The 13760-nt window shown below is 42.4% G+C and overlaps 1 protein-coding gene across 1 annotated transcript in view; it reads right to left on the reverse strand.

Moving 5' to 3' along the window:
- Nucleotides 1-202: 202 nt before the first annotated feature.
- The window catches only part of LOC311141885 (endophilin-B2-like), a 29374-nt gene continuing 15816 nt past the window's right edge, over nt 203-13760 (reverse strand). Inside the window, exons 6-12 of the mRNA XM_084177383.1 lie at nt 10748-10810; nt 5741-5764; nt 5425-5514; nt 3842-3942; nt 3664-3678; nt 3343-3544; nt 203-1526 (exon numbers count right to left, since the gene is read on the reverse strand). Of these exons, the coding sequence (XP_084033509.1) occupies nt 1419-1526; nt 3343-3544; nt 3664-3678; nt 3842-3942; nt 5425-5514; nt 5741-5764; nt 10748-10810 (603 nt within the window). The 3' untranslated portion in view covers nt 203-1418. The remainder of the gene's footprint in view (nt 1527-3342; nt 3545-3663; nt 3679-3841; nt 3943-5424; nt 5515-5740; nt 5765-10747; nt 10811-13760) is intronic.

Below are 13760 nucleotides of genomic sequence, written 5' to 3' on the forward strand. Positions count from 1 at the left end.
CGCATGAACATGTTGATGCCGTACTCATAGAAAATATTGTAAAAAGGAGTGTGTTGTGTCATACAGTGATTTACCAGTATGAGTTATAGAATGTTGGACATAAAACAAAATTTTTAGAAGAGAATGCTTACTTCCAATCTGACTGACTGCTACACCAGAATATTACACTAAGAACCTGAACTGACAAACCACACAAACTAGATTTTGTCCAAAGCATACTTTTTTATTTATTACTTCCTACGTATTTTCATTAACCCAGCATGGCTTGGGAACGGACAATAAATACATTGACAGTAAAGGCAGAAAAGGGTAAAAACAAGACATGGCAAAACAGAGTCACAGCAGCAGTGGTACAAACCTTGACAGAGTGTGTGCATGCACGCACGTGTATACTTAAGTTTGCTTTGGTACTAAAAGGTCTATGAGAAATAAATATACAGGCATTAAACTTCTGATTACAAGAAAGAAAAAGAGGCTTTGCAGTGAACAGAGTACAGTCTGACTAAGCACATGTAGCAGCCTGTGTCCTGTCTGAAGACACAGACTATCACAGAAAAGACACTTAACATCGGATCAAACAATTCAACAAAAAACATACAACAAAGACAACTGAAGGAACAATGACATGTTAAACAGAACAGCAAAAGGGCAAACTAAAAAAGGGACACAAATGGGAATATAACTCACCACAGATCCTTAAATAATAAGTTACAGTCTTGCATGCCAAAATGTATGTTCTGTGTTAGATCTGGCTTGTCTTCTTCAAAAGAAGTGTCCAAGCAAACAGGCAAACTGGAGAGTGTGGACATTGCGGTGTGTCCAATACATTCTATGAATTTTAGCAGATGGACACAGCCTCTCTCCCATTATTTTAAGGCAGTTAGTAAACGACTAGGAGTGCTTCAAATCTTCACTGTACGAGTGTTTCAATTTCTGGTTAGTCACTAAGCAGGGCATACGGCCATGAAATGTTTCAGTGCCAGGTCGTGCTAGAGGTGTCCAGGAAAATGACAATATAGGAATGTGGACTAACAAGAGGTGCACAGGATGTATGGAATGTTTTACATAAAAGTAATGGATTTGGGAAAGTTTTGTGCATAATTATGTCTAAAACAGGTGCAAGTGTGTGGGCAGGCTGTATGAAGCTTTTTCCACAGCTGTGAAAGGTCACCAAAAATAAATTTACAAAACCTGAATAATACAGGGCATTTCAGTACGGAAATATCTTACATTTCAGAATTTTCGGCCAAGTTGTCATGGTAACTATTCCTCCTTATTCAATGTTCTGCATTTGCCTTCATATTCATCAAGATGTCATGCGGTCGTGTGCGTACAGAATGTGGGTGTGTTTGGTTGGTTGAATTTGTCAACGTCAGCATGTTTGAAGGCATGTGAGTGCAATGTTGCGTGTAGCTTCTTTAGCTGAGCAGCTCCAGGTATGTAACAGGCACCTTCCCTTTCTGGTTCCCTCTCTCTCCCACCAGCCAGTCTGAGTCCATGCCTGGCACTGTGTAAACTGTGATTAGCTGGGAAAAGACAAAATAACATGCACAGAGTGTACAAAACATTAAGAACACCTTCCTAATATTGAGTTGCACCCCCCCCCCCCCCCCCCTATGTTGGGGCATGGACTCTATAAGGTGTCGAAAGCTTGAATGCTGAGCTGTAGTCAACGAACAGCATTCTAATTCGAAGAGCGTATAGAAGTCATTTAGCTCGGCTGGTAGGCTTGTATCACTGGGCAGCTCGCGGCTGGGCTTCCCTTTGTCGTCCATAATAGTTTGCAAGCCCTGCCGCATCCGACGAGCATCTGAGCCGGTGTAGCAGGATTCAATCTTAGTCCTGTATTGACGCTTTGCCTGTTTGATGGTTCGTCGGAGCGCATAGCGGGATTTCTTATAAGCGTCCGGGTTAGAGTCCCGCTCCTTGAAAGCGGCAGCTCTACCCTTTAGCTCAGTGCGGATTTTGCCTGTAATCCATGGCTTCTGGTTGGGGTATGTAGGTACGGTCACTGTGGTGTGCACTTATTGATGAAGCCGGTGACTGATGTGGTGTACTCCTCAATGCCATCGGCTGAATCTCTGAACATATTCCAGTCTGTGTTAGCAAAACAGTCCTGTAGCTTAGCATCTGTGTCATCTGACCACTTCCATATTGAACAAGTCACTGGTACTTCCTGCTTTAGTTTTTTCTTGTAAACAGGAATCAGGAGGCAGGAGGATATAATTATGGTCAAATTTGCCAAATGGAGGGCGAGGGAGAGCTTTGTACGTGTCTCTGTGTGTGGAGTAAAGGTGGTCTAGAGTTTTTTTTCTCCTTTGGTTGCACGTGTGACATGCTGGTAGAAATTAGTTAAAACGAATTTAAGTTTTCCTGCATTAAAGTCCCCGGCCACTAGGAGCACCACCTCTGGATGAGCATTTTCTTGTTTGCTTATGGCCTTATACAGCTCGTTGAGTGAGGTCTTAGTGCCAGCATCGGTTTGTGGTGTTAAATAGACAGCTATGAAAAATATAGATGAAAACTCTCTTGGTAGATAGCGTGGTCTACAGCTTATCATGCGATACTCTACCTCAGACGAGCAAAATCTTGAGACTTCTTTAATATTAAATTTTACGCACCAGCTGTTATTGACAAATAGACACAGACCACCACCCCTCGTCTTACCGGAGGCAGCTGTTCTGTCTTGCCGATGCATGGAAAACCCAGCCAACTGTATATTATCCATGTTATTGTTCAGCCACGACTCGGTGAAACATAAGATTTTACCGTTTTTAACGTCCCCTTGGTAGGATAGTCTCGAAAGGAGCTCATCCAGTTTGTTCTCCAATGACTGCATGTTGGCCAATAGGACGGATGGTAGAGGCGGGTTACCCACTTGCTGACGAATTCTCACAAGGCACCTGGATCTGCGTCCCCTGTATCGGCATCTCCTCTTCATGCAAATGACAGGGATTTGGGCCTGGTCCGGTATCAGCAGTAGATCCTTCGCGTCCGACTCGTTAAAGAAAAAATATTTGTCAAGTTCAGGGTGAGTAATCGCTGTTCTGATATCCAGAAGCTCTTTTCGGTCATAAGAGACGGTGGCAGAAACATTATGTACAAAAAAAGTTACAAACTATGCGTAAAACCACAAAATAGCACAATTAGTTAGGAGCCTGTAAAATGGCAGCCATCCCCTCCGGTGCCATTCTGTATATTCCATCTAGTCCTAGTTGTTTCAAGACTGTAGACTGTTTCCGGCCCACCATACCACGTATTCCAGCACTGCACGGATACACCTGATTCAACTAATCACGGGTGTGCAGGTAGAAAGGATTGTGTGTGTGTTTGTGTGCTCACCTCATCAGCCAGTAGGGACAGCTCACTGGTGTCGGCAGCGTCGTAGTCGTACAGGACCTTGGCCTTGCGTGTGCCTGTGGCAGGAGCCTGCACCTCCTCGATCTTCAGCGTGTCTGTCTCCACATGGCTGGCAGGGTCCAGGGGAGAGGAGCCACCGGAGGCCATGGAGTGGCCTGGGTTACCAGTAAACACATTGGGAAACCTGCAGAGGTTTAGGGAGAGAAGACAGTCATAAGGAATACAGCAGACTTTACTACTGGTTAACAAAAGTATGTTGCGTAAAGGTGATTTCAACTGTAATTGTCATCAAATGTTACTTACACATCTCCATTGGAACTGAAAGCATAAGAGATAACAGTGTAGATGGTCATTGATAAACAGCTTACATCCATTTGAATAGCAAACATTGCAGCAAATAAAAGCCAGATCTAGACAGCCCAGCTAAGTATGCTAGTATGTCCAATATAAAGATGTGCATCTACCCAGAGCCAGTACTCACCTGTCCAGCTCTTTCTGCAGGTCCTGCATGTGCAGGTGACACTGCTTGTAGTAGGCTGTCTGTGCCTCCACAAACTCATGCAGGCAGCGCAGGTGGTTCACCTACAGACAACATACCCAAAACACAGACAACACAGTTGTTCCTTGGTCCCCCGCAACATACCCTGTTACCACCATGTTAAAACAGTTTATACCATGGCATTGTTGAATACTCATTTCTGATTGGCTTGAAGTGCATTCTAGAGCATGCATTATTTCCCTATAACGCACGGTATATCAGTACGGTAGAATTCAATGTCTATAGTTCAGTCTTACATGTTCTATGTTTGAGCTGCTTTTGAAAGCAAAAGTCGAATTGAAAACATTATTGGCATTGTTGAATTCGATTTTCATAGTAACGAGCTAGGACTGATGGTTTGGTTAGCTAAACTACTAAGTCTGTTTGGTTACCAAGGCAACTACTGTAGCTATCTAGTAAACTTGCTACCTACTTCAGTGGATGTTGAAGGAGACTAAAAAGATTTGGCATGGGTCCTCAGATCCTCAAAAAATTCTACAGCTGCACCATCGAGAGCATCCTGACTGGTTGCATCACCGCCTGGTATGGCAACTGCTTGGCCTCTGACCGCAAGGCACTACAGAGGGTAGTGCGTACGGCCCAGTACATCACTGGGGCAAAGCTCCCTGCCATCCAGGACCTCTATACCAGGCGGTGTCAGAGGAAGGCCCTCAAAATTGTCAAAGACTCCAGTCACCCTAGTCACAGACTGTTCTCTCTGCTACCGCACGGCAAGCGGTACCGGAGTGCCAAGTCTAGGTCCAAAAGACTTCTCAACAGCTTCTACCCCCAAGCCATAAGACTCCTGAACAGCTAATCATGGCTACCCGGACTATTTGCACTGCCCCCCCACCCCATCCTTTTTACGCTGCTGCTACTCTGTTAAGTATTTATGCATAGTCACTTTAACTCTACCCACATGTACATATTACCTCAACTACCTCAACTAGCCGGTGCCCCCGCACATTGACTATGCAACGGTACCCCCCTGTATATATAGCCTCCCTACTGTCACTTTATTCTATTGTATATATAGCCTCCCTACTGTCACTTTATTTTTTACTTCTGCTCTTTTTTTCTCAACACTTTTTTGTTGTTGTTTTATTCTTACTTTTTTGTTTAAAATAAATGCACTGTTGGTTAAGGGCTGTAAGTAAGCATTTCACTGTAATGTCTGCACCTGTTGTATTCGGCGCATGTGACCAATAAAATTTGATTTGATTTGATTTGATTTGAACACATTTCTATCTGCAAATAATTGTTTTGTTGTGGCTGCAAATGTGTTAAATTATGGTATAAAGGGATGATCAACTCGGGGCTCTATGCATTCTCTGGAAAATAATGCAACTCCATGGAAGGTTAGTCCACTCCGTGCTAACACAACTTCCACGTAGTTCATTATTTTCCATAGAGCGCCTCATTGATTATCCCTACTTATTACCTGGTAAACAGTGCATATGCTGAAGAGAGTGGTCATGTGTAGTGGTCATGTTTGTCCACTCTACAGGTTTGACCTCATGACTCACGTGTGTACTGCTGATGCCCTCCAGCAGGAGCCGTGTGACCTCTGCCTGTCTGTCAAACTCTGTCTGTGCCACTCGAAGCTCATGTTCTGCCTACAGAACAACAACCAAAACAGACAGAAAGCAGTATCATGAAATATTACAGCCCCCATTTTCCATGATCAGCTGTTTTGTTTGTGTCTACCTGTGTGAACTCTGAAGGTGATAACTTGTGGAAAGATACAGACACTTTACCTAGAAACAAAGATCACCAGGAGTAAAGATATGACTTATTTATACAGTACGGGAGGAGGATGGTGTCCAAACATGTCATACTCACTTTGTCCACCTCCTCGCTCCAGAGCTGAAAAGCCGCAGGGCAACAAGAGAAGGGGAGAGAGACACACATTCTGATGACATCACAGGGGAGACACACACATTCTTAGATTGGATTGAGACTGACAGTAAAGAAACACACATTTTCAACCCAGGGGTGCGTTCAAAATACAGCATTTTCCAAATATTCTGGTCCTGCATTCAGAGTTAATTTTATCTGGATCATTTGAAGTACAACACCTTTGAAGATCTTTGCCCTACTTTTGGTCACTGTGCCTGGGAAATTAGACAGTTGTCTGTGATAAGTAAAGTACCACATAGATAATGGATTACTATATTACTATGCCGGAAGCAATCTGGTGATATGAAGAAATACCATATAATTTGTAAAGTGTTGAGAATATGTTCTTCGTATGTCTCATGGTGCGTCTTTTATACAACCCTGGTTGTCATGGGTGATAGCACAAAGACAGACATGGTTAACATTATAGTGACACAATAGTCTCTCTAGGACAGTGTCTCCCAATCCTGGTCCTGGGTAGGGCTGTGGCAGTCATGAAATTTCGACAGCCGGTGAATGTCAAGCAAATAACTGTCGGTCTCACGGTAATTGACCGTTAATTAACAAACACATTTAGCATCTCCTGGCTTCCACACATAGCCTACAAACCATTTAAAAAGTCTAATAAATCCATGTAATATAGCCTACACCTTCACAATAAATCCATTATTTATTTTAGACAGGTCTAAAGAAGAATGATATGAAAGAAAATGTAGTCTATTTCAGAAGAAAATAATACTCTGAGTTGTCCTTATGTTAGGTCCTGATGTGGCTATGCCAAATGGCTGTGGGCTACACTACAGTCGTGGTCAAAAGTTTTGAGAATGACACAAATATTAATTTTCACAAAGTCTGCTGCCTCAGTTTTTATGATGGCAATTTGCATATACTCCAGAATGTTATGAAGAGTGATCAGATGAATTGCAATTAATTGCAAAGTCCCTCTTTGCCATGAAAATGAACTTAATCTCAAAAAAACATTTCCACTGCATTTCAGCCCTGCCACAAAAGGACCAGCTGACATCATGTCAGTGATTCTCTCGTTAACACAGGTGAGAGTGTTGACGAGGACAAGGCTGGAGATCACTCTGTCATGCTGATTGAGTTAGAATAACAGACTGGAAGCTTTAAAAGGAGGGTGGTGCTTGAAATCATTGTTCTTCCTCTGTTAACCATGGTTACCTGCAAGGAAACACGTGCCGTCATCATTGCGTTGCACAAAAAGGGCTTCACAGGAAAGGATATTGCTGCTAGTAAGATTGCACCTAAATCAACCATTTATCAGATCATCAAGAACTTCAAGGAGAGAGGTTCAATTGTTGTGAAGAAGGCTTCAGGGCGCCCAAGAAAGTCCAGCAAGCGCCAGGACCGTCTCCTAAATAATAATAATAATAATAATAATAATAATAATAATATGCCATTTAGCAGACGCTTTTATCCAAAGCGACTTACAGTCATGCATGCATACATTTTTGTGTATGGGTGGTCCCGGGGATCGAACCCACTACCCTGGCGTTACAAGCGCCGTGCTCTACCAGCTGAGCTACAGAGGACCACTAAAGTTGATTCAGCTGCGGGATCGGGGCACCACCAGTGCAGAGCTTGCTCAGGAATGGCATCAGGCAGGTGTGAGTGCATCTGCACGCACAGTGAGGCGAAGACTTTTGGAGGATGGCCTGCTGTCAAGAAGGGCAGCGAGGAAGCCACTTCTCTCCAGGAAAAACATCAGGGACAGACTGATATTCTGCAAAAGGTAAAGGGATTGGACTGCTGAGGACTGGGGTAAAGTCATTTTCTCTGATGAATCCCCTTTCCGATTGTTTGGGGCATCCGGAAAAAAGCTTGTCCGGAGAAGAAGACAAGGTGAACGCTACCATCAGTCCTGTGTCATGCCAACAGTAAAGCATCCTGAGACCATTCGTGTGGGGTTGCTTCTCAGCCAAGGGAGTGGGCTCACTCACAATTTTGCCTAAGAACACAGCCATGAATAAAGAATGGTACCAACACATCCTTGAGAGCAACCTCTCCCAACCATCCAAGAACAGTTTGGTGACGAACAATACCTTTTCCAGCATGATGGAGCACCTTGCCATAAGGCAAAAGTGATAACTAAGTGGCTCGGGGAACAAAACATCAACATTTTGGTTCCATGGCCAGGACTCCCCAGACCTTAATCCCATTGAGAACTTGTGGTCAATCCTCAAGAGGCGGGTGGACAAACAAAAACCCACAAATTCTGACAAACTCCAAGCATTGATTATGCAAGAATGGGCTGCCATCAGTCAGGATGTGGCCCAGAAGTTAATTGACAGCATGCCAGGGCGGATTGCAGAGGTCTTGAAAAAGAAGGGTCAACACTGCAAATATTGACTCTTTGCATAAACTTAATGTAATTGTCAATAAAAGCCTTTGACACTTATGAAATGCTTGTAATTATACTTCCGTATACCATAGTAACATCTGACAAAAATATCTAAAAACACTGAAGCAGCAAACTTTGTGAAGACCAACACTTGTGTCATTCTCCAAACTTTTGACCACGACTGTAGTTCACTAGTTTGTGGCATTGTTTTATATTATTTTATAGTATGAAGAATACAATTGAACAAAGCTGAATAAAATATAAATATTTTCTCCAAACGATTTGAGGGCTATTCTGTGTTGAGCGGTTAACAAAGAAATAGGTACTCCTATATGCTTAATTTAGAGCTATTAATGTAACTTTAGTTGTTCTACATACGTTGGGCTATATTTTTTCATTTTTAATACATTGTAAGGCTGCATGATGAGACTCTAATGATGATTTGAAAAAAGTCGCTTGAAAAGGCATGAGCTCTGCTTTGTTTTCTCATTCACAATTTGACAAGCACTTGATAATGCCTCGAATTTCACGGCGGCATCCCCTTTGTGGCCGTAATGCAACCTAAAAAAATCCATGCCTTTTGCGGCCCGGAGTGCTGCGTTGTGCCCTTCTCCCTGAGTGTGCTGCGCAATCCGAAGCGCCTCTCACTCACATGGCTCTCGGTCACGTGATCGGGTCTTTCTCACAGGCTACAAGTGAAGGCAAACACATCGGGGACGCAACTGCGCGCGTCCTTATCCAATTCCGAGGTGCATATTGAAGATATTGGAAGAACTGTCCACATTTACTTTTTGGCAGCCAACAAGATGAGTAGGCCTTACGAACAGCAAAAGCACAAGCCTATGTCAATCTACTATCCCTCATAGTACATAAGTCAACCTATTCTATTCTGTGCGAGAAATAAATATTACAAACATAGTCTGGGACAGTTGTGGGATGCGATAGATCCCAAATTAATACAACCACTAGCATCAAAAAACCTTTTTTATGCAATGTGGCTGATGCAACAGATGAGAACGTTTAGCTTAAAATGTTGATAAACTATTAGGCTATTTCTTCACATTATAAGCGCAGCAATGCGCACATGGTAGTAAGCTATAAGCGCAAATGTTCTATTAGCGGAAAACACCATTATCAAAAGTGACCGCAAATGCAATTATGCATGTTGTGCATTTATTATGAAGGTGCATTTTTATGGTGAAAATTATCTTCCCTCAAATTGAAACTCACACGCTGCTTATATATGCCAGTTAGGCTCTACACCCCTTGTAAAGTGGATTAATGTGCTTAATTTTAAGAAGTTATTTGGCCACTTTAGTTGTGATACAAACCTTAATAAACATATAGGCCTATGGGCTAGGCTAGCCGGCCGCGATCAGGAGACCCATGGGGCGGCGCACAATTGGCCCAGCGTCGTCCAGGGTAGGGGAGGGAATGGCCAGCAGGGATGTAGCTCAGTTGGTAGAGCATGGCGTTTGCAACGCCAGGGTTGTGGGTTCGATTCCCACGGGGGGCCAGTATGAAAAAATAATGTATGCACTAACTAACTGTAAGTCGCTCTGGATAAGAGCGTCTGCTAAATGACTAAAATGTAAAATGTAAGTAGCAAAAAAAAGTGACAGGCTAATATTGTCACCCATCAGACTATTCTTGATTTAATATTGTCTTTACATATACTAAATAATATATGTGTGACATTTGTTTTGATTTAGAATGGACCATTATCATGCACCTGTATCGAAACAGGGGCAGCGGAAAAAATACATGTCATCTATGCACTTAAATAGCGAATGGAGGGCGCTTTTCCCCATGGTTTATTTTCATGCCAGCCAGGTAGGCTATACTCCTATTGCAAATATAAGCAATGTGCTTAATATTAGGAAAGTTGAGAAATAAATATAGTAGGCCTAGCCTATAGAAAGCTGATGGGATCCTCCTCTTTTTAGTAGCGGCCATCACTCTGTTTTCTCTCGCTATCGCATAGCATATAGAAATGTTGCACAACATGAGCTCATGGGCTCTCATTAAATGTTTGATTCGATTTTTGAAAACATTTGCATTGATGTCAGAGTGATTAGAGGGACAATAGAATGCTGAGTACCAGGTAGTTAGCAAGTTTGGTAGTCTACTAATGACCAGCAGCAGCATCAGAGCTTGGAGAAGCCTAATTACCGTGACCACCGATGTGGCGGTAATACGGTCACCGCAACAGCCCTAGTCCTGTGGACCAAAACTCACAAAGGCCTGCCTTTGTTTTTTTTGCCCAAGGACTAACACACCTGATTCAAATAATAAAGACTTGCTGATGAGTTGATTAGTTCAATCAAGTGTGTTACTGCTAGGGCAAAAACAATAATGTGCACCCCTTTGGTTTCCCAGGACCAGGATTGGGAAACACTGCTCTAGGACCTCTAGGGGGAGCTGCACGCTCACCAGTAGGCTGTAGTTTCGGACTGTCTGAACATGAAGCATATGTACACTGAGTGTATGGTGAGACTGCTTGAGGTTATGAGCACACTGAGGGTCAGTGACAGTAGGCTACATGTACAGTGTTAGTGTAGAGTGGACTGGCTGTTTAAGCTCCTTACCGCAGATGCACTGGCAGAGAGGACATAATTTCTTGGCCTGGTCTCCTGAAAATCAGGCACAGCCTACAGACACAGCAGAGCAGTTTACACATACAGTATGGTCTGCACCAAACCAAACAATACACAAAAGGACAAACAAATCAACAAACAAAACCAAAAATATAAGAGAGTCATGTGACAGGGAAGCACACATAGCAAAAACTATACCCTTTGTTATTTTCTTGCTGATATAACGAGACAAGTCTGTTCTATAAGCACTGGCCAATATGGGGAATCGAAGGCTGCAGGGCTCTACGCTGACCATTTTTACAAGGAGCATGTGTGCGCCTAAAAATGTAGGTGCACACAAAGAAATGTAGGAGCACAATGAAAAATATTTCAGATATTAAAGCTAAAATCATTAATTTTTCAAGGCACACTGGTGATCCAATATAAAAAATTCCAGGTTGTACAGCAAAATATTTAGGCGCATATGCAAGTAAAATGGTCACACTGTAGAGCCCTGGAATGGTACAAATATCATTCTTCACCTGCATATCAGTGGAGGCTGCTGAGGAGAGAACTGTTCATAATAATGGCTGGAAAAGAAGCGAATGAAATGGCACCAAACACATGGAAACCATTCCACTTATTCCACTCCAGCCATTCCCACGAGCCCGTCCTCCCCAATTAATGTGCCATCAACCTCCTGTGCTGCATATCTACTGCCTGGAGAGTCCCAAGGCGTGTTAGACTAGAAGGATAATGACTATGCAGCATGTGTAAATAAACACAGCAGCATGTGAGATGATATGTGTACACAGCCTGTCATGTGTCATTGTCATAGCCCCTTAAGAAAGCCATCCTTCAACCATCATGTCTTTCTAACTCCAAACAAACCAGGTGCTGGATTAAAAAAAAAAAGATATGTGCAGTAGCCTATAGAATGTGTAGCCTACAGTATAGCTGGGAAATAGTTCTGGTCGTCTGGTCACAGAGGCTAAGCTATCATATATGGAGTATGGAAGAAGGAACTGTGAATGTAATGTCTGGGACTGGGTGATAAGTTGGTTTGATCTTTTACGTACATTTTATGTAAATGTATGAGTCTGTGGAAAATAGTTTCCTCTTCAGAGGGCATTACATCTATCTAATCGAATACAGTAAATTACTCTCAATTGACTTCTTAATCATTAAGTAATGAAAGTACTTCTAAAAGACAAATGTTTTGCAGGAAATAAATAAGTACGCTAAACAAATACATTTTTCAAAATGTGCATGCCTTCATGTGGCAATCACCATGCATACAGGTTTCAAAGGTCTGATTTGATATTAGTCTACAATCAAAATAAAATGTATTTACGGAGTTTCCTCTGTATATCGGTTTATTTACTCATGCTATAAAGAAAACATATCTTATCAAATGTCTTATCAAATTAGATCTTTGACCTGAAGGAAAAACTCAGCCATAAATCTTAACATTTCAAATGCTCTCATTGAGAGTGGGAGCTGGGAATCTGAGGTGGAGGTAGACATTCACTGGACATGGTATAATTGGGCAAGCATGTTAGCAATCAGGACTTTTAACCCAAGTCATCTGTACTCACACGGGACAGGGCCGTTCCTCTCTAATGGGGGGATGATATTTGGTAATTGGATGCAGTTAGTCACGTTGCACCCATACACTGGTCCAATTTAAAAGACACTTCTGTTCCATTTTACAAATAATTTTGTGTACTACTCAGTTTTGTTGACTCTAGGGCAGTGGTATTCAAAGTCGGGGTAGCAAACCCATTGGGAACTGCAGTGGGCTCCCCAAAATTAAAACAAGCATGTATGTATGTACAGTATCAGTCAAAAGTTTGGACAGACCTACTCATTCCAGGGTTTTTCTTTATTTTTTACAATTTTCTACATTGTAGAATAATAGTGAAGACATCAAAACTATGAAATAACACAATTGGAATCATGTAGTAAGCAAAAAAAGTGTTAAATCAAACTATATATTATATTTGAGATTCTTCAAAGTAGCCACCCTTTGCTTTGATGACAGCTTTGCACACTCTTGGCATTCTCTCAACCAGCTTCATGAGGTAGTCACCTGGAACACATTTCAATTAACAGGTGTGCTTTGTTAAAAAAGTTAATTTGTGGAATTTCTTTCCTTCTTTATGCGTTTGAGACAATCAGTTGTGTTGTGACAAGGTAGGGGTGGTATACAGAAGCTCGCCCTTTTTGGTAAAAGACCAAGTCCATATTATGGCAAGAACTGCTCAAATAAGCAAAGAGAAACGACAGTCCATCATTACTTTAAGACATGAAGGTCAGTCAACATTTTAAGAACTTTGAACGTTTCTTCAAGTGCAGTCGCAAAAACCATCAAGCGCTATAATGAAACTGGCTCTCATGAGGACCGCCACAGGAAAGGAAGACCCAGAGTTACCTCTGCTGCAGAGGATAAGTTCATTAGCGTTACCAGACTCAGAAATCGGCAATTAACTGCACCTCAGATTGCAGCCTAAATAAATGCTTCAGAGTTCAAGCAACAGACACATCTCAACATCAACTGTTCAGAGGAGACTGCGTGAGTCAGGCCTTCATTGTCGAATTGCTGCAAAGAAACCACTACTAAAGGACACCGATAAGAAGAAGAGACTTGCTTGGGCCAAGAAACACGAGCAATGGACATTAGACCAGTGGAAATCTGTCCTTTGGTCTGATGAGTCCAAATTTGAGATTTTGGTTTCCAACCGCTGTGTTCACCTTTTTTGTGTTCACGGCTTCAAATAGCCATCCGTTGCCTTGACGACAGCTTTGCACACTCTTGGCATTCTCTCAACCAGCTTCACCTGGAATGCTTTTCCAACAGTCTTGAAGGACTTCCCACATATGCTGAGCACTTTTGGCTGCTTTTCCTTCACTCTGCCGTCCGACTCATCCCAACCATCTCAATTGGGTTGAGGTCGGGGGATTGTGGAGGCCAGGTCATCTGATGCAGCACTCCATCACTCTCCTTCTTGGTAAAATAGTCCTT

Source organism: Coregonus lavaretus, assembly GCF_964263955.1.
Source record: "Coregonus lavaretus genome assembly, chromosome: 14".
Classification (NCBI taxonomy): domain Eukaryota; kingdom Metazoa; phylum Chordata; class Actinopteri; order Salmoniformes; family Salmonidae; genus Coregonus; species Coregonus lavaretus.